Source organism: Rhinopithecus bieti, unplaced genomic scaffold (genome assembly GCF_001698545.2).
Source record: "Rhinopithecus bieti isolate Rb0 unplaced genomic scaffold, ASM169854v2 scaffold_19459, whole genome shotgun sequence".
NCBI lineage: Eukaryota > Metazoa > Chordata > Mammalia > Primates > Cercopithecidae > Rhinopithecus > Rhinopithecus bieti.
This window is the reverse complement of record NW_016809864.1, coordinates 825,447-847,889: the sequence shown is the minus strand read 5'-3', so window position 1 is coordinate 847,889 and position 22,443 is coordinate 825,447. Positions and strand designations below refer to the sequence as shown.

The following is a 22,443-nucleotide window of genomic DNA, read 5'->3' as shown; positions in this document are numbered from 1 at the left end:
AAAAAAAAAAAAAAAAAAAAAAAAAAAAAAAAAAAAAAAAAAGTGACTGCTTCCAGGTTGTAGGACAGGAGTATGACAGAAGACTGTTTTTTCACCATATGCCTTTTGGTTCTGTTATCTTCTTTAAAAAATCATCATTTTATGTATATCAAAACATTTTTAAAACAGAAGTTCTGCAAATCATAGGACTTTGATTTCTACATAGAAACTTGAACATTTCATCTAGTGTAGTCTCCTACCTTCAGGTGGGTAAATGCGAAAACTCAAGTGGCCTTTTGGAATGTTCTGCTTGGCTCCTGAAGAAACTGAAAAAGGAAAAAAGCAGTTTATATTCCACAGCGAAAGTTACACTTCAAAGTGGCAGAGGCTTTTGGGGAACATCATTGACTCTTGAAAGATTGTCATGGGGCTTCTGAGGGGTCTCCCACTGAGATAGGGTGATTGGAATAGTAGCCGGGAGACCCTGGTCTAGTCCTGACCTTGTTCCTGCTTTGCTGTGAGATGGAGCAAGTCTTGGCTCTCCTTGGTTTCCGTTAATGCCCCCGGACAATAGGGCTTTGAGTTTTCCAAGGGCCTTTACAGCTCTACATTTCTAGAACTGGACAATGATAGCAAATAGCTGTCAGAGGGGGAGAGACAATAAACAACTGAACAAATAAGATGCTTTCAGACCATGCAAATACTCCAAAGAAAATAAACTAGGGGGATGGGCTAAATTATGCTGGAGGGGGCGTGGTTACTTTACATGGTATGCTCAGGGGTGCTTTTCTGGGGAGGTGATGTTTGAATTAAGACCCAGACAATGCCAGAGAGCCAGCTGCTCCAGGGAACCATGTTCCGGGAACCAAGACTAGTTCCCCTAAAGCAGCAGAGCACTGAAGCCTGCAGGCACAAGGGCGGGCGTAGGGGTTGGGGTGTGGTAGGGGAAGGAGATGGATCCGTATTTACTATTACACTTTTCAAAGGGAAAATAACTTTTTGTGAAAGGCAAGGATTAATTCTGATGCCACCTTGGGCTTAGTGGACCAGCCTTCATCCGACACACAGCCCCGGGAGCTGTTTGTTCTTTCGTATCATCAGAGAGGGCAGGATAGAACATGGGTATATGTGGTGGCAAGGAGATAGCACCACTTGGAAAAGCCCTAGGCAAGCTGGTCTCTAGGGACCAGAATTGTATTTCTTGGGGGCAACTTATGTCAGGAGTCAAAGACATAACATCAAGGCTTCTCCACCCACTCACATAAATGCTTAAGAGTTGGTCCAATGCTTGGTCGGGAACGGTGACTGACGCCTGTAATCCTAGCGCCCTGGGAGGCCAAGGCTGGTGGATCGCCTGAGGTTAGGAGTTCGAGACCAGCCTGGCCAACATAGTGAAACCCTGTCTGTACTAAAAATACAAAAATTAGCTGGACATGGTGGTGCACTCCTGTAATCCCACCTACTCAGGAGGCCGAGGCAGGAGAATCGCTTGAACTCAGGAGGTGGAGGTTGTAGTGAGCCGATATCACACCACTGCACTCCAGCCTGGGTGACAGAGCGAGACGCCATCTCAGGAAAAAAAAAAAAAAAAGGTTTCGATACCCTCTGAAGACCCTGTGAAGATCAGGACTGACACAGTATGAACAGTGTCCAGTATACATGGCAGTAAATTAAATTGTTTAAATTACAAGTAAAATCAATGCACATACTCTTTGATTCAACGCCTTCACTACTAGGAATCTATCTTTAAATATATTAATGCAAGGTGAAAGAAATAAGTGGAAGGATGCTCGTTGACAGTGCCGTATGGAGCAGCAGAAAGTCTGGGAGCAACCTAAATGGCTACCAATAGGAAACTAGTTAAGTAAATTGTGGTGTAGCCGCACAAGGGAACACCAGGCAGCCATTCAAGGAATGAGGTGTATTCGTAGGCACAGGGAAAGAATGTTCTCTGAGGGATATTATTAGAAAAGCTAGGTTGGAGGATGGGGCTTAGACTTGTGGCCAAAGGAGTTTGCTGGAGCTCCCAGCTCCACACTCCTGTCCCCTACTAGCCCTCGGCTGCTCCAGCCAAAGAAAGTTGACTGGGGCGCGGTGGGAGCAGCCATGCCCAGGAGGAGGTGCGGTCGAGGACAAAGCACTGCACCAGGGCCTGAATAAATGCGCTCCACCAATCCAGAAAGCGAACAGTGGCGCTTCCTCCAATCAGGTGTGAAGGGGTGAGTGAGGGGCGGGACAAGAGGCCGGGATTGTTACTCTGGTACAGCTCGCGCCACACGGAAAGGTGGAGTGAAGGATAAGTGTTTTCCCAGTAAATATCTCTGGAAGGAGGCACAGGAAACTGAGAAGCGTGGTTGCCTCTAAGGGCAGGGGCTGACTGGCGTCGGGAATAGTGGCGCAGAAGGGAGACTTATTTTGGTATAGAGATGCAGGAATAAAGAGTTATTTTTATTCCCTCTTAAACATTCGGGGGATTTCCGCTACTTGTGAATAACTTCCTCCAAAGCCTCCGGTGAAGTCGCCAGCAATGTCCTGGGTTCACAAGTTCTAAAATTGAGCTACCCCATTTTGGTTTTTACTGGAGATCTGAATTCCAGATGTCATAGGAGACCTTTACTTCTCTTGTTATTTTTCAGAGCGCCTGATGGTTCAAACCAACCTCTAGCCGCCATTTCCCTTACACTGTAGTCGAAACCTTACTTGACTTCTCATAAAAACGTATCCCTTTCTCTGTAGAAGCTTGTTCCTGATGTCTGAAATGTCCAATTGAAACCATTCCCAGAGCTTAAAGCAGTACCTCCCAGATATCAGCATTTGACAGCCACCCTGAGGATTTCTGCTGACACTGAGGACCACCTGTCTTTTTACTTACATAACATTTTCCCTGAATTGTTCACTTTTAAGGCTTCAATAACTTGGTTTAAAATGATACTTTATATCACTACTATAAGTGGTGTTTATTTCTTATAAAAAGAACGTTACAAATAAATACAATAAACTCAAAATGATGTTATTAAATTCTAGCTACAAATACGTTCTAACCAAAGATCTGCTTTCTCTTTTTGTTAAAAAGAAATTAGCAAGTATTGGAGAGTGACTAGCATCAAACTGGGTCTTTTCCTTGGTGAACTCAGAAGGATTGGAATGGGGACTTTTTCACTATGTGGTTCAGTGTTGCTTAATGCCCTATCCAAAATCATGCCTTATAACATTTTAATTCCATCCTTTGGGAAAGAATGGGTTAAAACCATTTTTTTCTAGAAAGTTTTAGTTACATGTCCATATGCATTTGTGTCATCTGAGCTGAACAGCATATGAAGCCATTATCACCCTGGAGTTAATGGCCCTGGTGAAGTTGGCATTTGGGCATTCCTGCTGATGTTAAAGTAACAGGGCATTCAGCATGGTACATGAGCCCTTTTTACCCCCAGGGTCAGAAATGCATCTATTTAAAAGAAAAAAAAAAAAAAGGAATGCATCATTTTGGAGGCAGCAGCATATGATGGCAGCTAAGAATGATGCAGGCCTAAACAAAGGGGAATTTGTCCTTTTTGAAAGAATTAGAAGAATCTCTAAGCTGGTTCATTGGGTCCTTCTAATTGTTGATGTACAGACTCACAGCCAGGACCTCTCAGACTGAGTTCTGCAGCCATACAGCTCCTGGCTCATTGTTAATGCATCCTAGGTCTCAAGGAGTGGACCCTGTATGAGCCCAGGAGCCTTGTTCCATTCCGTGAGGGGATAATGGGGGTGAGAATGAGCATGGTTGGAGAGGAGAGCTGGCAGTGAAAAGGTGGAGGGTTTGTGCAGTCAGTGCATGTCCACTAGAGGAGGGGGAATAGTTGGTACCAGAAAAACGCCTTTTAAAATGATCCTATTTCAGGCTGGGGATGGTGGTTCACGTCTGTAATCCCAGCGCTTTGGGAGACCGAGGCGGGCAGATCACCTGAGGTGAAGGGTTCGAGACCAGCCTGGCCAACGTGGTGAAACTCCGTCTCTACTAAAATACAAAAATTAGCCGGGTGTAGTAGCATGTGCCTGTAGTCCCAGCTGCTGAGGAGGCTGAAGCAGGAGCATCACTTGAACCCGGGAGGCAGAGGTTGCAGTGAGTCAAGATTGTGCCACTGCACTCCAGCGTGGGCAACAGAGCAAGACTCTGTCTCAAAAACAAAACAAAAAAAGTCCTATTTCAGAAATATCAGCGAATGCTTAAACTCGGAGTGAAAGTGTCATGAGAGATAGGATCTTTACAATATCTCAAAATACCTTCCCACACATGCCACAATATGGATGGCTACTCAGGAGGCTGAGGCAGGAGACTCACTTGAACCTGGGAGGCAGAAGTTGCAGTGAGCGGAGATCGCGCCACTGTACTTCAGCCTGGGTGACAGAGTGAGACTCTGTCTCAAAAAAAAGGAAAGAAAAAAAGAAAAGAAAGAAAATGTCCTTGTTTTTCAGAAACACACACTAAAGCACTTAGTTATATGGTTTAGGCAACTTACTCTCAAGTGGTGCAGAAAAAGAGAGAGAGAGAGTGTGTGTGTGGGTGTGCATTAATCCATTTAAAACTGGGGCTGCAATTTCATCCCAGTGAACAGAAGGTCTGATTTGCACTGTACTTCAAAACATGAAACTGCAAATTAATTTTTTTCCAAAAAATTTAGTAACTGTCTGGTCACAAATTATTGGAATAAAAGAAGAATGAACCAAGTGTGATATTAGGAGGTTGCATCTTCTAGCTAGATCATTTGATGTGACATCTTCTCTTGACATTTGAGTTTTGTTGACCAAGATGATGGTTATAATATACTCAAAGATTTTAATCAATTTTCCCCAGTGTGACTTTTAATTGTTTGATAGTTAAAGCATTCTTTTGAATGCTTTTTCCTCATTTATTAGGAACTTGTCCAGCTCAGACAAGTCCTCATGTATTCATGACCTCAGTGGATTTTCATCTGATCTCCCATGATATTTTCATCAACTTTGGACAACTGTAGTTCTGTTGTAAGACTTGCAGTTTCACTTTGCAGTTGCTTCGTTTGTATATGATTCAAACTGTCCTGCCAAAGTAAAGCATTACCCTGAAATCTCAGTGGTTTAACATTCAGAGGCTTATTAATTCCCCAATCATGGTATCTGTCCAAGATGTGAGGTTTCAACCTACTATGGCTGCCCCATCCCCAGCTACTTCCTTAGGGAGAGGGAACGTGGAAAACTCATACCTGCTGTCCTCTGCATCAGCCTGAAAATGGCCATGTCATGCAGTTCTGGCCCATTGGTTAGAATTAGTCATGAGTACCTGCTCTCCTCTTCATCAGCCTGGAAATGGCCATGCCATGCAGTTCTGGCTTGTTAGCCACGAGTTCCCCCCCTAGCTGCAAGGGAGTCCAGGAAATGTCGTCTTCCTGTGTGATCAGAGAGGGAAAAATTAAATGGCAGCTGTCTGCCACATGTTGTATTTTTCTGGGGTCCAGTGTTGTTCAAATGGGAATATATATTAAGAAGAATAGTTTCTGAGTGAGTATTTATTTTGTTTTATTTTTAATTTAATTTAATTTTTTTTTTTGAGATGGAGTCTCGCTCTGTCACCCAGGCTGGAGTGCAGTGGCCAGATCTCAGCTCACTGCAAGCCCTGCCTCCCGGGTTTATGCCATTCTCCTGCCTCAGCCTCCTGAGTAGCTGGGACTACAGGCGCCTGCCATCACGCCCGGCTAGTTTTTTGTGTTTTTTAGTAGAGACGGGGTTTCACCGTGTTAGCCAGGATGGTCTCGATCTCCTGACCTCGTGATCCACCCGTCTCGGCCTCCCAAAGTGCTGGGATTACAGGCGTGAGCCACCGCACCTGGCCTATTTTTATTTTTTTGAGACGGGGTCTTGCTGTGTCACCTAGGCTAGCGTGCAGTTGTGAGATCATGGTTTATTGCACCCCCTAGGCTCAAGCAATCCTTCTGCCTTAGTTTACCAAGTAGCTGGGACCACAGGCACATGCCACAACACTAGGCTAGTTTTTCTAATGTTTTGTAGAGATGGAGTTTTGCTCTGTTGCCCGAGCTGGTCTCAAACTCCTGGACTTAATTAACATCCTCTTGGCTTGGCCTCTGAAAGTGGTGAGATTACAGGCATAAGCCACCATGTCCAGCTGGGTATTAATTTTATAAATGGCCAGATCATTAGGAAATATTTCTGTATTGTGATCACTTTTTCTTTATTATGAAGCAGGGGCTCTGATCAGGAATCCTCAATGAGCTTCTGGGCGTGGGGAATCAGGAACAGCATCTTACCACATACAGAGCCACTCCTTCGTGCCGAAGAGGCGTGATGCTTTTCTGAATTAGGGATTCTAATGAGTCCTCACCCTCCTCCTCCACAAGGAATATTTGGCATGTGAATGCAACAGCAGACAGCCCTTCTCATGCCAGACTTTTGTCCAGTAAAGTCTCCAGGCAAGTAAAGATGGGGAGCACTGTTTTTGCTTTTCCAAGACCCCATGAAATGTTGCCTTTTCTTTTTAAGAGACACAGCCTTGCTTTGTTGCCCAGGCTGGAGTGCAGTGGTGCAATTATGGCTCACTGCGTCCTCAGCCTCCTAGGCGCAAGCAATCTTCCTGCCTCAGCCTCCTAAGTAGCTGGGCCTGCAGGTATGACTATCAGGTCCAGCTAATTTTCTTTTATTGTTTTTAGAGACAGTAGCTACTATGTTTCCCCAGCTGGTCTCAATCGCCTGGGCTCAAGCTATCTTCCTGCCTTCTCCCAAAGTTCTAGGATTATAGGCATGAGCCACCACACCCAGCTAAAAGGTGCTTATTTTTTATTGTAATTTTGTTTTGTCATTGACAGATTTTGAATTTCTCTTTCTTAACCCCTTCAGCACATCCCACTCTGGGCTTTAAACGTGACCCCTTGCCTTGCCCTGCCCTGTGAAAATGTTGGTGCTTCTTGCTTTCATCATCGCCTTCCACATCACCTCTGCAGCCTTGCTGTTCATTGCCACCATCGACAATGTAAGTTTCCTTTCCTTCCACTCGCTCAGAACCCCGGGTCCTGGAGTCAATAGAAGTGGGTTATATTGGTCTGTTCTCATGCTGCTAATAAAGGCATACCAGAGACTGGGTAATTTATAAAGAAAACAAGGTCTAATGGACTCACAATTCCACATGTCTGGGGAAGCCTCTGCAGAAGGCAAAGGAGGAGCAAAGACACGTCTTACATGGCGACAGGCAAGAGAGCGTGTGCAGGGCAACTGCCCTTTATAAATCCGTCATATCTCGTGAGTCCCATTCACTACCACGAGAACAGTAAGGGAAAAACTCGCCCCATGATTCAGTTACCTCCCACTGGGTCCCTGCCATGACATGGGGGAATTATGGGAACTACAATTCAAGATTTGGGTGGGGACACAGCCAAACCATATCACAGGTTGAGAACCCTGCCAAGGTTCTCAACGTTGAACCTGCCAGGGTTCAACCATAGTTTAGGGTTGTCCTCCCTGCGAAGGCACGCCCATCTTCTGACCCAAGGGCTGAGGACTCTTGGCCTAAATGTGAAGGTTCAGGTTTTGGGGGCAGGTCCTGGCAGGCAGGGACGATTGTCCTCCCATCCGTGATTCTTTCATAGAGCTGGTCTCTAGGAAGCCCTTTGAGGATGTTGTGTGACTTCAGCTTTCCTCTAGATCAGAGTTCTCAACCTTGCCACTATTGTCATTTTGGGCTGGATAATCCTTTGTTATGGGAGCCTCCCTGTGCATTGTAGGAAGTTCAGCAATATGTCTGGCCTTACCCACTAGATGCAGTAGCACCCCCACTCCTGGTTATGACAATCCAAAATATCTTTAGACATTGGCAAATGTCCCATGGAGGACAAAATCACCCTCTGTTGAGGACCACTGCCCTAGATCCTCCAGGTGACCTATCCCAGGTGGCCTCTGCCCCCAACCCCTGACACCTCTTTATCAACCAGGGTCCCCTGTTGCTAGCCCACCTGGCCATGTCCTCCCCAGCAGAGCTCATGCGTGGAACTTTCCAGACTCTACCTATGCCCCTATGAAAAATTTAACGTTTTCCTTTAGTATCCAGCTTGCAGCCATATGGCAGGAACGTATTGGATAAATAACCTCTTGGCATAGATTAATATGCCCCCAAGCAGGGAGTGACATTAGGGAAGCTTCTTAACAGAGCTTCTCTCTGGCTTATACACCGATCCAAAGACCTGGTGTCCATCTTGCTCATTTTAGACTGCAGAGATAATTAAAGGGCAGACACATTGCTCAGAAAGCCAAAAAGTACACCATACGAGTGGCCACCAACTCTGCCTACATATACGGCTTCTGTTGAATCATCATGACAATAATAACATAAATGATGACATCTGTCACTTAGCGATCACTATAGCCCTTTTATGCATGTCATCTCATGTGATCTCCACCCCAACTGTACCAGGTAGGGCACCAGCCTCTCCTTGCATTGGGTTACAGGTGAAGGAGCTGAGTCTCAGGGCCATTTGGGCACTTGGCAGAGTTTACAGTGCAGTAAGCAGCAGAGCTAGGATTTGAGCCATTCCAGAGGCTCCTGGTCCTAGAGCCTGTCAGGGGAGATGAGCGCAGTCATCGCATTTGGGTTCTGGAGCTTCTTGCTCAGCTGCTGTGAGTGGCCTGGGTAGGGACCACATTGATGCTATGGAGTATAGCAGTGGTCCCCAACCTTTTTGGCACCAGGGACTGGTTTCATGGAAGACAATTTTTCCACAGATCGGGGAGGGGGCATTGCAAGGGGATGGTTTCAGAATGATTGAAGTGCATTACATTTATTATGTACTTTATTATTATTACATTGTACTATATAATGGAGTAATTATATAACTCATCATAATGGAATCAGTGGGAGCCCTGAGCTTGTTTTTCTGGACTAGACGGTCCCATCTGGGGGTGATGGGAGACAATGACAGATCATCAGGCATTAGAGTCTCATAAGGAGCGTGCAGCCTAGATCCCTGGCATGCACCGTTCACAATAAGGTTGACACTCCTATAAGAATCTAATGTCCCTGGTGACCTGACAGGAGGCAGAGCTCAGGCAGTAGTGTGAGCGATGGGGAGCAGCTGTAAATACAGATGAAGCTTCCTTCACTGGCTGCTCACTTCCTACTGCATGGCCTGGTTCCTAACAGGCCACAGACAGGCACCAGTCCGTGGCCCATGGGTTGGGGAACCCTGGATTATAGTATTTGGACCATTCCAGGAGCTCACTGTGAAATCAATGGGACCGAATGTTCTTTTAGAATCTTTTTTCTATTTCTTCCCATCTAGTCCTTTGGGATCCTGAAAAGGCCCCAGACTTAGTGAAAAGGATAGACAAACATTAGGGGCAGGAAACCATCAGCCTTAGTGAATCGTATATAGCACCCCCAGGGCATGTATATTATCGGGGCACATACTCAGAAGACGCAGATAGACTCTTTGTCCATCAGTGAGTCTGAGGGTATTCATTACGCATTTGGAATTGTGCTTGGCAACTGGAAAGTAGAAGGAAGGCCATCTTGGGCAGTAGGTGAAGGACAGCAGCCACTAAAGCACAGAGGGAAATGAATGCTTTGGGCTGAAGACAGGAGAATCTTGTCTGGTCATCCCATCCATTGCAGTGTTTGTTTGTTTGTGACAGGGTCTCTCTCTGTCACCCAGGCTGGAGTGTAGTGTTACGATCACAGCTCACTGCAGCGTCTACTGCCCAGGCTTAAGTGATCCTCCCACCTCCAGCTCCTGAGTAGCTGGGACTACAGTCATGCACCACCACGCCTGACTAATTTTTTTGTGTTTTTTTGTAGAGATGAGTTGCCCTGGCTGGTCTCAAACTCCTGGGCACAAGCAATCCTCCCACCTCGGCCTCCCAAAGTGCTGAAATTACAGGCATGAGCCACCGTGCCCAGCCCTGTCTGCTAATATTTCTACCAACTCAGCCTCATCTTTTCTCCCATACTCTCTGAGGGCCTGGACCACCTTTTATCCTTTGGGAGACAGTAGCAAGGCATCACCTGGAGCCAGTTAGAAATGTAGAATCCCAGCCGGGCGCTGTGGCTCACGCCTGTAATTCCAGCGCTTTGGGAGGCCGAGGCAGCTGGATCACCTGAAGTCAGGAGTTTGAGACCAGCCTGACCAACATGGCGAAACCCTGTCTCTACTAAAAATACAAAATTAGCCAGGTGTGGTGGTGCATGCCTCTAAATCCTAGCTACTCGGGAGGCTGAGGCAAGAGAATCGCTCGAACCCGGTATGGGAAGGCTGCAGTGAGCCGAGATCATGTACTGCACTCCAGCCTGGGCAACAAGAGTGAAACTCCATCTCAAAAAAAACCAAAAAAAGAAAAAAAAAGAAATGTAGAATCCTGGCTGGGCGCAGTGGCTCATGCTTGTAATCTCAGCACTGTGGGAGGCTGAGGTGGGCGGATCACCTGAGGTGAGAAGTTCAAGACTAGCCTGGCAACATGGTAAACCCTGGCTCTACAAAATATACAAAAATTAGTCAGGCGTGGTGATGTGCACCTGTAGTCCCAGGTACTCAGGAGGCTGAGGTGGGAGGATTGCTCGAGCCCAAGAGATGGAGGCTGCAGTGAGCCAAGACTATGCCACTGCCTTCCAGCCTGGGCGACAGAGCAAGACTCTGTCTCAAAATAAATAAATAAATAAATAAAAAAGAAAGAAATGCAGAATCCCAGGCCCCACCCCAGACCTCCTGAGTCAGTCTGCATTAGAATAAGCTCCCTAGGAATTCTCAAATGCACTGCAGTTTGAGAATCCCAGAAGCCCACCATGCCTCGTGCCTAGTTAGGAGTCAGTGTTTGCATCATTAACGGACAGCCTTTCTCTCTGGTTCCATTTTGTGTTACAGGCCTGGTGGGTAGGAGATGAGTTTTTTGCAGATGTCTGGAGAATATGTACCAACAACACGAATTGTACAGTAATCAATGACAGCTTTCAAGGTGAGTGTGAATAAAGGAAGCTGACTGAGAAGCACTGAGGGAGGAAAGAACGTTCAGGAGTGAGGCTTTCGGGTTCCCCGACTCCGGGAGTGAGGCTTTCGGGTTCTCCAATTCCGCACCCTCTCCTCCACTCGCTGCATACTCCGGTGGGCCTGGCGGCGTTTGCTCAGTGTGTGCTGGAGCGGAGGACAGCACAAGCTGGAGATGTCCGGGGTGTGGAGAAGCCGGAGGCTGGAGGGAGACCAACTCCAGCTGAGTTGGACCTCGTGCCTTCTCTTCTCTGTCTCTTGGCACAGCCGAGTTTCCCTTCCTCATCTTTTCTCCAGCTTCAGCTCTCATCTAGAATTTTCTCTTCCCTTCTTTTTTATCCAAGACTTGCCTCTGAATGGTCTCACAGACCATGATTTACTTTCCAGTCCCTTTTCCCCGTCCAGCAGTAAGAAATCCGAGATCTGGCTGGGCGCAGTAGCTCATGCCTGTAATCCCAGCACTTTGGGAGGCAGAGGCGGATGGATCACTTGAGGTCGGGAGTTTGAGACCAGCCTGGTCAATATGGCAAAACACTGTCTCTACTAAAAATACAAAAATTAGCTGGGCGTGGTGGTGCACGCCTATAATCCTAGCTACTGAGGAGGCCGAAGCAAGAGAATTGCTTGAACCCAGGAGGCAGAGGTTGCGTTTTCTGAGCCGAGATCAAGCCACTGCACTCCACCCTGGGTGACAGAATGAGACCCTGTCTCAGGAACAAGCAAACAGAAATCTGAGATCTGGCTTCTGTTCCTAGACAAGCTGTGTAGCCTCGCATTGGGCAGGTCAATTTCAACATCCTCAGCTGTAGAACAGAAGTAATAACGATACCCTTGCTGTGCCCACCTCTTCAATAAGCTAAAATATATGAAAAGGCTTTGAAATACAGAAAATTCCATTCGAAAACATGCTGACCACTGTTTTTCATTATGAAGTGAATGGTTCTGTTTTTCTTCATAGAACTGATGGAATAGATACTTTGGGATCCCAATTGCCTGATAAAATACAGTATACCCGGTTAAATTGGAGATTTCAGATAAACAATAAGTACTTTTTTTTAGTATGACTATGGCCCAAATGTTAATATAACATGGGACATAGTTATGCTAAAAATTATTTGGTTTTGTTGGTGGGGGGTAGGGTTTAGTTTTTTGTTTGTTTGTTTTTTGAGACAGGGTCTCACTCTGTCACCCAGGCTGGAGTGCAGTGGTGCGATCACAGCTCACTGCAGCCTTGACCTCCCGGGCTCAAGTGATCTTCCCATCTCGGCCTGTCAGATAGCTGGGACTACAGGCACTCACCACCATGCCCAGCTAATTTTTATAATTTTTGTAGAGATGGAGTTTCACCATGTTGCCCAGGCTGGTCTCGAACTCGTGAGCTCAAGAGATCTGCCTGTCTCAGCCTAAAGGAGGAGGACAAGCCACCATGCCTCGCCTAAAAATTGTTGGTTGTCTATTGGATATTCATTTACTGGGCATCCTGTCTTTGTGTTTGTTTTGGTTTGTTTGCCAAATCTGACAATCCTGTTAGGGAGCAAAGGAGTCTACTCCCTGGGTCCCAGATTGTCACCACACTCAATCACAATATCTATATTCATCATAAAAGCAGCAAAAATACCAGTAGAAGGCACCATTTACTTAACTGTGAGGCATGGGTCTAAGTCCTTTACATGGGTGATCTCATAGCCCCATCAGGCAGGGACCATAGGCCCCATTTTAAGATGGGGAAACTGAGACACAGAGCAGTTAAGTTACCCAAGGCCACATAGCCAGGAGCAAATGATGGCGGCAGGATTCCAGTCTCGATGTGACCAATGCTAAAGCCGGTGCCCTTAACCACGGAACACCATCAGTGCTCCCTTCCATCTCATCTGTTATTCTGTCACGCTAACCTCTGGTCCTGGGAGCAGCTCTCCTTCCCTGTGCTCTACAAGCCCCCGCTGTCGCCAGTGTGCAAGGCCAGCTGGGAGGGCTTGCTGTGCCCTGTGGCTGCTTTTCCGCATCCTCCACGTGGGATTGTTAACTTATTTTTCTTTAAAACGGGTTGGCGAACCACTGGCCAAATTCAGTCCAAGGCCTGTTTTTGTTTGGCCTGGGAGCTAAGAACAGTTTTTACATTTTCAAAAGCTGTTTACACACGCACACGCGCACACATGCACACACGCGCGCGCACATGCACACACACACGCGCACACGCACTTACGCACGCACACACACACGCACACGCACGCATGACACGCGCACACACGCACACACGCGCGCACACACACACACACGCACACACACCCCCCTAAAAACAAAAAGAACATTTGACAAGAGACCATATGGTTCACAAAACCGAAAATATTCACTCTCTGTCCCTCTCCTGAAGTTTGCCCATTTTTTTTACTTTAAAAAGTTTACTTTTAAAATAGCCCACTTTTCTGTACATAAATCTACTGTATTTATTTATTTAGTAGAGACAGGGTCTTGCTATGTTGCCCAGGCTGGTTTTTCATGCCTGGCTTCGAGTGATCCTCCCACCTTGGCCTCCCAAAGTGCTGGGATTTATAGGCATGAGCCACTGCACTCGCCCATAAATCTATTTTATTTTATTTTATTTTTTTGAATCAGGGTCTCCCTTTGTCACCCTGGCTGGAGTGCAGTGGTGCAATCACGGCTCACTGTAACCTCTGCCCCCCACGTTCCAGTGATCCTCCCACCTCAGCCTCCCAAGTAGCTGGGACTACGAGTATGTGCCACCACACCTGGCTAATTTTTGTATTTTCTGTAGAGACAGGGTTTCACCATGTTGCCCATGCTGGTCTTGAACTCCTGAGCTGAAGCACTTCTCCCGCTTCACCCACTTCGGCCTCCCAAACCATAAGTCTATGTTAAAGAGAAGTGATAAACTAGTCTCCCTTGCCATAAAAGAAGGGAAGCTTTTCTGAAAATACTAGATTGAAAGCCCGGTGACATTATGAAAGTCTGGCCAGACACACTTCCCTCCTGAGGCCTCTGAGCCTGTTTCTGGCCCTTTTCATGTTAAAAAACAACCCCAAACACCCAGATATTAGTGGATGTTTTTAAAGCACAAAAGCAGCTGGTGAAGAACTCCTCCTTGAGGTCCTTAGAGAAATCTATTTATTTATTTTTATTTATTTTTTTTTTTGAGACACAGTCTTGCTCTGTCACCCAGGTTGGAATGCAGTGGCTTAATCTCAGCTCACTGCAGCCCCCGCCTTCTGGGTTCAAGCCGTCCTCCTGCCTCAATCTCCTGAGTAGCTGGGATTACAGGTGCCTGCCAGCACGCCCAGCTAATTTTTGTATTTTTAGTAGAGACGGGGTTTTGCCATGTTGGCCAGGCTGGTCTCAAACTCTTGACCTCAGGTGATCCAGCTGCCTCTGCCTCCCAAAGTGCTGGGATTACAGGCTGAGTCACTGCACCCGGCCCTTAGAGGAATTTAAACTGAGCAAAGTGAGCATCCCTCTCATTCAGTGAGTTTTTGTTGTTTCCCGTCCTCATTGGGTTCCACACACACCCATCTCAGGGACTGCCTTGCGGGCACATCCTGCACCCCCTCCCAGCTTTGAGAAACCCTGTTCTAGGAGCATGAATTCATCCTTTCCCCCAAAGGCATGTTTTCCCCATTTGCCCCATCGTGGGTCACTTGTTGCTGAAAATACAGATTCCTGGTGCCCACTCCAGGACAATGGTAGCAGAGTCTCCAGGGGGAGAGGCCTACGAATCTGCATTTTTAATAAGCAATCCCAGGTGATCCCTGGGATTGGGCAGATTTGGGAAGTGCTGCTCTAAGCCAGAGGGTCACTACTTGGGCCCCGCATTGGAATTCCCTCGGTGGCTTTATGAAGCCCTCATGCCTGGTCTCAATGCCCGACATTCTGATTTATTTCATCTCAGTAGAGCCTGCTGGGTTTTTTCGTTTTTGTTTTTGTTTTTTAATAGAGTTATAATTTACAAACAAGGTGCAGGCTTCTTAAGGGCTCAGTTTGGTGGGTTTTGACAATTGTATAAACACCCATGTAACCACCATCCAAAAGAAGACAGAGAACATTCCCAACTCTCCAGAAAGTTCCTCGGGCCCCCGTCCACACAGTTGCCACCGCTTTCTGCCCTGAAGGCAACCACTTCTGACTTCTGTCACTATAACTCACTTCCACCTGTTCCTGGGCCTCGTAGGAACGGGGTCATGTGGTGTGTGTCACAGAGGGGGAGCCGATCTGACTTCTTTCGCTCCCCGTAAGGAATTGGGGGAGAGACTAGATGCTGTCCAAGTAACCATAATGTGTAGCCAGAATGGATTAAATCCACAGCTCTAGACGTTTTGTTAAGTACTTACAAATTATGTTCACTCCAGTGAGTTTTTGGGCGAAACTGCAAAATTGAAGGAAAAAAAAGAAAAAGAAAAGGAAGGTGTGTCCTTAGGTTTTCTGTGCAGCATGGACACTGTCCCCTCACCTTATCTTTTGGCCTCATCCTGGTGGTTAACATTCAGCATTCAGCTGTTACACAGGACTCCCACCTTGCCTGCACCCTCTAAACCCCCTTACGTAGATGAGTTTACTCTCCCTTCCCAGCCCGATGAGGGAGGAGCTATTAGTATCCCCATTTTAGAGTTCCAGACCAGCGTAAGCAACATAGCGAGACTCCATCCCTACACAACTTTTTAAAAAATTAGCCAGACATGCCTGTAGTCCCAGCTACACAGGAGACTGAGGCAGGAGGATCACTTGAGCCCAAGAGTTCAAGGCTGCAGTGAGCTATGGTTGTGCCACCGCACTCCCGCCTGGATGTCAGAGTGAGACCCTGTCTCAAAAAAAGAAAAAAAAAAATGCGGGATGGAAGTCTCGCTATGTTGCTTACGCTGGTCTTGGGAACTTAAAATGGGAGTGTACTAAGAGGCTTCCTCCCTCGTCGGGCTGGGAAAAGGAGAGTTTAAACTCATACATACGTAAGGGGAGTTTGTAGAGGTGCAGGCAAAAGATGGGAGTCACTGTGTAACAGAATGAACTAATAAACTGAATGGTATAAACATACCAGGCATGATGAGCAAAAAGATAGTGTGAGGTGGACAGTGTCATGGCTGTAGAAAAACCTATAGGACAACCTTCCGTTTCTTTTTCTTTTTTTTCTCACTTCACCAATTTGGACAGTTTTCGCCCTAATCAAAACTCCTGGAATATTATATATATCCCCATTTTACAGGTGAGGAAACTGAGGCCCACGAAGGTGCCTGTAACCCATGTGCAGGACGCCTTCCCTACGCCACATAGCTTTCTACGCATAGCTTCACTGTGACCTGCCCCCATGTGACACCCTCCACCCTAGACCTCCCTTCTCCACTGAAACTTCTCTGTACTGAGCCCCAAACCTTCACACCCCAGTCTCTGTTAAGGCTGCCCTGAAAAGAAAGGAGCTCTCCTCCTCTTTGTAAGTAGTGACCGTGAAGATCAGCCTCTGATACCTGCAGGCTACTATGGAGTCCACAGAGCACTTCACAAGGTGTCGGTCCCGTGAGCCCCGAGTCCACGAGAATCCCTCTCTAAAATGTAGACCCCCAAGGCCCCATCCTGATTTCTTGAGTCAGAATCTACCACGTTGGAACCTGGGATTTGTACTTCGAAAGAATCCCCTGTTCATGAGCCAAGCATTTGGGAGCTGTGACCCAGACCGGGAAGAATGCAGAGCAGGTGGTTCTTGCCTCGTCTTCCAGATAAGGGTGCTGAGGATTGTCCAGTCAGATGGACACTGGAGGTGAAGGGCAGGGGGTCTGGAAGATTCCTTGGCTGTCCTTGTGCTCGGACCGTGTAGATGACAGCCTGAACCCCTGCCTGTTTGCCTCCTGTCACCCCTACTCTGGAGCTGCCACAGTCACCGCGCACCCCGCGGTGCCAGCTGGCCAAGGTCCTCAGTCCTGCGCCCCCACCCTTTTCCCGCAGAGTACTCCACACTGCAGGCGGTCCAGGCCACGATGATCCTCTCCACCATTCTCTGCTGCATCGCCTTCTTCATCTTCGTGCTCCAGCTCTTCCGCCTGAAGCAGGGAGAGAGGTTTGTGCTAACCTCCATCATCCAGCTAATGGCATGTAAGTAAATCAACGGGCTTCCCTAGCAAGGGGCTTCCTGGAATAAGCACTCCCTTCCCAGCCGCCAGGAGGGAAGCCAGGAGGAGGGAGGATTTGGAAAGGAGAAATTGGCAGCCGTGGGGTGCTGTGTGCATGTGTGTGTTTGTGTGTGTATGTGTGTGCGCGCACACATGCTGTACCACAGTGGGACATTTTATATTCGGGAGTTTGGATTGAGTTGGGAGTCCAGGGAAGGCGTCCTGGAGATGTGAAGCCAGAGGATCTGGAGGGTGAGTAGGAGTTGCTGTTGACAGTGTTCTGTCTCAGTACAGAGAGGAGGGAACAGTGTGCTGGGTAGAGGGAACAGCATGATAGAAGCCCTGTGATGGGAGGGACGGAGAGCCGCCCAGTGGGGCTGGAGTGCAGTGGGAAATGAACCAGCAGGACAGGCAGGGCCATGCTCCATGGAGTCTTGCAGGCCATAGAAAGGGTTTGGGGTCTTTGTTCTAAGCTGGTGGGAAGCCATCAACAAGTTTCAGGCTGGTGGGTGACAGATGTGCCCACATTGCGCCAGGCCTGTGCTGGCTGCAGGGGCTCAAGAGATGAACAAGGCACAGCCTCAGTCCTGGAGAAACTTGGAGGAAGCAGAGGTCTCAGAGCATTTTTTTCTACTTAGGAATTTTAGCAAGGCTGAAGTCAGATCAGAAGTCAGAAGCCACACCATGATCATTTGTGGTTTCTCAGTGACGATTTAAAGCTTCCTGATGACAAAATGCAGAAGTCCCTTCTAGGGTGCTTTCCAATCAGGAGTTAATGAGCGGCTTGATGAAGGCAAGAAATCCGGGTGTCAGAGCTAACTTAGGCTGCTTGGCCCTAATCATCCTAACTACCACCTCCTTCCAGCCCTCCACCTCCCCAGCTAGGTTCAAGTCCAAACCTCCCACACCCTCAGGATGACCCTGAGACGTGTCATCAGTGCAGTGCAGTGACAACTTGTTCTAGTTTGCCTGGGACCATCCTCTGTTTTAAAACTAAAAGTCCTGACCAGGTACAGGAACACGTTGGGAGGCCCATGCAGGAGGATTGCTTGAGCCCAGGAGTTCAAGACCAGCCTGGGCAACGTAGTGAGACCGCATCTATACAAAAAAAAAAATTAGCCAAGCATGGCAGAGCACACCTATAGTCCCAGCTACTCGGGAGTCTGGAGTAGGAGATCATTTGAGCCCGAGAGGTGAAGGCTGCCTTGAGCTGTGGGGTGCTGTACCGCTTGTATTAGTCCATTCTCACGCTGCTAATAAAGACATACCTGAGACTGGGTAATCTGTAAAGGAAAGAGGCTTAATGGACTTACAGTTCCACATGGCTGGGGAGGCCTCACAGTCATAGTGGAAGACAAGGGACAACAAAAGGGCTACATGGCGGCGGGAAAGAGAGCGTGTGCGGGGGAACTCCCATTTGTAAAACCAGCATATCTCGCGAGACTTACTACCACGAGAACAGTATGGGGGAACCGCCCCCTTGATTCAGTGAACTCCACCCGGCCCCGCCCTTGGCACGTGGGGATTATTACAATTCAAGGTGAGATTTGGGTGGGGACCAGCCCAGCCAAACCATAGCACCACTGCACTCCAGCCTGAGGGACAGAGTGAGACTCTGTCTTGAAAAAATTATAACATAAAATAAAATACAACATAAAATAACAACACTGAAAGTCCCGCATCCTAGGAAACCCCAGTCCAGGGCAAAGTGGGGTGGTTGGTCACACTCAGCGTCCCCTCCCCTTGGGGCACTTTCACTGGACAGCCGGATACCATGCCTTCTAGGCAGAGAATGAAAGTGTTTTCAAGTGCAAAAGACGCCAGATGGTCACTTGATCTTGAGAACCCCTGAAATCCACCACAGTCTTTCTGGCTCTGTCGCCCAGGCTGGAGCGCAGTAGCCGGATCTCAGCTCACTGCAAGCTCTGCCTCCCAGGTTTACGCCATTCTCCTGCCTCAGCCTCCCGAGTAGCTGGGACTACAAGCGCCCGCCACCTCGCCCGGCTGGTTTTTTGTATTTTTTTAGTAGAGACGGGGTTTCACCGTGTTAGCCAGGATGGTCTCGATCTCCTGACCTCGTGATCCGCCTGTCTCGGCCTCCCAAAGTGCTGGGATTACAGGCTTGAGCCACCACGCCCGGCCCTTTCAGGGACCTTTCTAAAGTGCAGACTCCCAAGGCTCCAGCCTGCCCTCTTGAATCAGAATCTGCTGGGTTAGAGCCTGGGGACTTGGACCCCTGTCCCTGAGCCAAGCGTTAGAGAGCAATGACCCAGAACAAATGAGGCCTAAAGGGGGGATGCGACCTCCCCAAGGACCCCAGGCGAGGTAGTGAGGAGGTGTCTGATCCCCCTCCTTTACTGTCTGTGTATCTGCCAGTTAGAGGTGTGGACCCCCACCCTCCCTGACCCCATTAAAGGCAATTGAATCCTGTCATTTAACTTGGGGTGGGGGGGCTTGGGTGGTTACTCTGTTGCCCAGGCTGAAGTACAGTGGTGTGATCATGGCTCACTGTAGCCTCAGCCTCCATGGCTCGAGCAATGCTCCCACCTCAGCCTCCCAAATAGCCGGGACTACAGACATGCGCCATTAGGCCTGGCTAATTTCTGTACTTTTCGTAGAGATGGAGTTTCACCGTGTTGCCCAGGCTGGTCTGGCAGTCCGCCAGCGTCAGCCTATCAAAGTGCCAGGATTCCAAGCATGAGCCACCGCGCCCAGCTTCTGAAGTTTATGTTCCGTTATTGTCTATGTTTGTCTGTTGATCTGTAAAGCCGCTTAGTCAAAATTGATTACCCTAATGTATATATTTAGGAATTTTATATATAAATTTTCATATATATGAAAATTCCCCCATATTTTAATATGAAAGTCACACGTCTTCCTGTTTTCCTTCCATAGCATCCCCTTCTCCCCAATTTCTTTGGCCATTTTCTGGTCCAAAGACCTGGCCCTCCCTGTTCTGCTTCAAACTGCAGAGTGTTTAGATGCCATATCAGGCAGACGCAAGCGACAGATACCCTTACTCATGTGAGAGATGGGATTCTGGGGATAGCTTGCAAGAATCAAAGGAAAAGCTGAAAATCCAGGTCTTGGAAAGAAGATCCAGGCACCAGCCACTGACAGGCAGCGGCTTCAGGGAGATGCCGTCAGAATCAAGGAAGCCTGACGGGGTCACTGTTTAGATTCAGGTTTCCAGGAGTGAGAATCTGATTGGCAGAAGATTGCGTGCTTGGCCCCTGGCCAGAGAATGTCTGGGCATCTTGAAGGACAGTCCCACCAAAACTGCCTGGCCAGGAGAGGGATAGGTCCCCCAAGGAAAACCACAGCACTTAACCTCATCTTAGCTCTAATATCTATAAATATTGGGACAGCAAGTATTTCTTTTTTTACTTTTTGAGGTAGGGTTTTCCTCTGTCGCCCAAGCTGGAGTGCAGTGGTGCGACCTTGGCTCTCTGCAACCTCTGCCTTCCGGGTTCAGGCGATTCTCGTGCCTCAGCCTCCCAAGTAGCTGGGACTACAAGGTGTACACCATCACACTGAGCTAATTTTTGTATTTTTAGTAGAGATGAGGTTTTGCTCTGTTGGCCAGGCTGGTCTTGAACTCCTGGGCTCAAGTGATCGGCCCGCCTTAACCTCCCAAAGTGGTGGGATTACAGACACCCGGCCAAGGACCACAATTATTACAGTTAGGGTGCTTTTGGCCTTATGTAAGAGAAAATCGAATTAACTGTGTCTTCAGTCGCAAAGATAGTTACTATTTTTACGTAAAAAGTACCCTGGAGGTAGAAAAGTTTCTAGAGCTGATTTGGCAGCGTCAGCGTCAAGCACTTCCACTCATTCATTCCATCCTTCTATTCTGTCATCTGTAGTGTTGGTGTTGACCTCTTCATGGCTCCAAAAAGGCTGTTGCAACTCCAGACATTTCATCCTGCACCTACAATATCTAAAGCAGTCAGCAAGAGAAAGTAGAGCAACTTAAAAAAGCTTTCCCCTCCCTCATCTCTCTCTTTTCAGGCTGTCGTATTTTTCTTTTTTTTCTTTTTTTTTTTTTGAGAGGAAGTTTTGGCTCTTGTTGTCCAGGCTGGAGTGCAATGGCGCGATCTTGGCTCACTGCAACCTCCACCTCCTGAGTTCAAGCGATTCTCCTGCCTCAGCCTCCCTAGTAGCTGGGATTACAGGCGCCTGCCACTACGCCTGGCTAATTTTTTGTATTTTTAGTAGAGACGAGGTTTCACCGTGTTGGCCAGGGTGGTCTCGAACTCCTGACCTCAGGTGATCCACCTGCCTTGGCCTTGCAAAGTGCTGAGATTACAGGAGTGAGTCACAGTGCCTGGCCCAGGGAGTCATATTTTTCACTGAAGGTTTTCTGTGGTCAGGACTGGTACACGTACTGACCCATCGGCTGTAACAAGTAAGCAGGAACCAGATTGCCAAGAAGAAGGCTGGCAAACTATGGCTCATCGGTCAAATCTGGCCTGCCACGTGTTTTTGTAAATAAAATTTTGTTGTAACACCGCCATTATCATTCATTTTTGTATCTTCTGTGGGTGTTGTCATGCTACTGTGGCGGACTTGTGTGACTACGGCCCATAGAAAACCTAAACTGCTTCCTGTCTACGGGGCACATCTGTAGACCTCTGGCTTAGACCAATTATGTTCACGCTGTGGGTTGGTGATGTGGCTGCCCAAACAAAACTGGGTTTCGTTAGCAAGAATGGGAAGCAAAATAGCTACAGGGTAGGTGACAATATCCTTCCACAAAACATCAGTTGTAATTTTTCCAATAGACTAAAATAGATACCTATTAATAATAAGAGCTTAAGGCTGGCCGCGGTGGCTCACGTCTGCAATCCCAGCACTTTGAGAGGCCAAGGCAGGCGGATTGCTTGAACTCAGGACTTCAAGACCAGCCTGGGTGACATGACAAAATCCTGTCTCTTCAACAAAATAATAATAAAGAAAGAGTAAAAGCTGAAGTTTGTACCCAGGGTGCACTGTGGTCCATGATTTATTCAAAATTCACCTTTCTTCCTGACAGGTCTGTGTGTCATGATTGCGGCCTCCATTTATACAGACAGGCGTGAAGACATTCACGAGAAAAATATGCAATTCTATTCCATGACCAAAGAAGGCAGCTACGGCTACTCCTACATCCTGGCGTGGGTGGCGTTCGCCTGCACCTTCGTCAGCGGCATGATGTACCTGATACTGAGGAAGCGCAAATAGAGCCCCGGAGCTGGGTCGCTTTCACTGCCGTACAGAATCCACATTCAGATAACCATTTTGTATATAATCATTATTTTTTTGAGGTTTTTCTAGCAAACGTATTGTTTCCTTTAAAAGCCAAAAAAAAAAAAAAAAAAAAAAAA

The 22,443-nt window shown here is 47.6% G+C and overlaps 1 protein-coding gene across 3 annotated transcripts in view; it reads left to right on the top strand.

Annotated features, from left to right (window-relative positions):
• Nucleotides 1–22,443, top strand: part of EMP2 (epithelial membrane protein 2) — a 49,510-nt gene extending 27,067 nt beyond the window's left edge. The window contains exons 2-6 of one of the 3 annotated variants that reach the window (XM_017890704.1): nt 6,199–6,422; nt 6,847–6,979; nt 10,854–10,944; nt 16,914–17,060; nt 22,113–22,443. In XM_017890704.1, the coding sequence (XP_017746193.1) occupies nt 6,902–6,979; nt 10,854–10,944; nt 16,914–17,060; nt 22,113–22,300 (504 nt within the window). In that variant the 5' untranslated portion in view covers nt 6,199–6,422; nt 6,847–6,901 and the 3' untranslated portion in view covers nt 22,301–22,443. Of the gene's footprint in view, nt 1–6,195; nt 6,423–6,846; nt 6,980–10,853; nt 10,945–16,913; nt 17,061–22,112 lie in introns of all 3 variants that reach the window. The other 2 variants (XM_017890703.1, XM_017890702.1) reach the window with 2 other exon arrangements.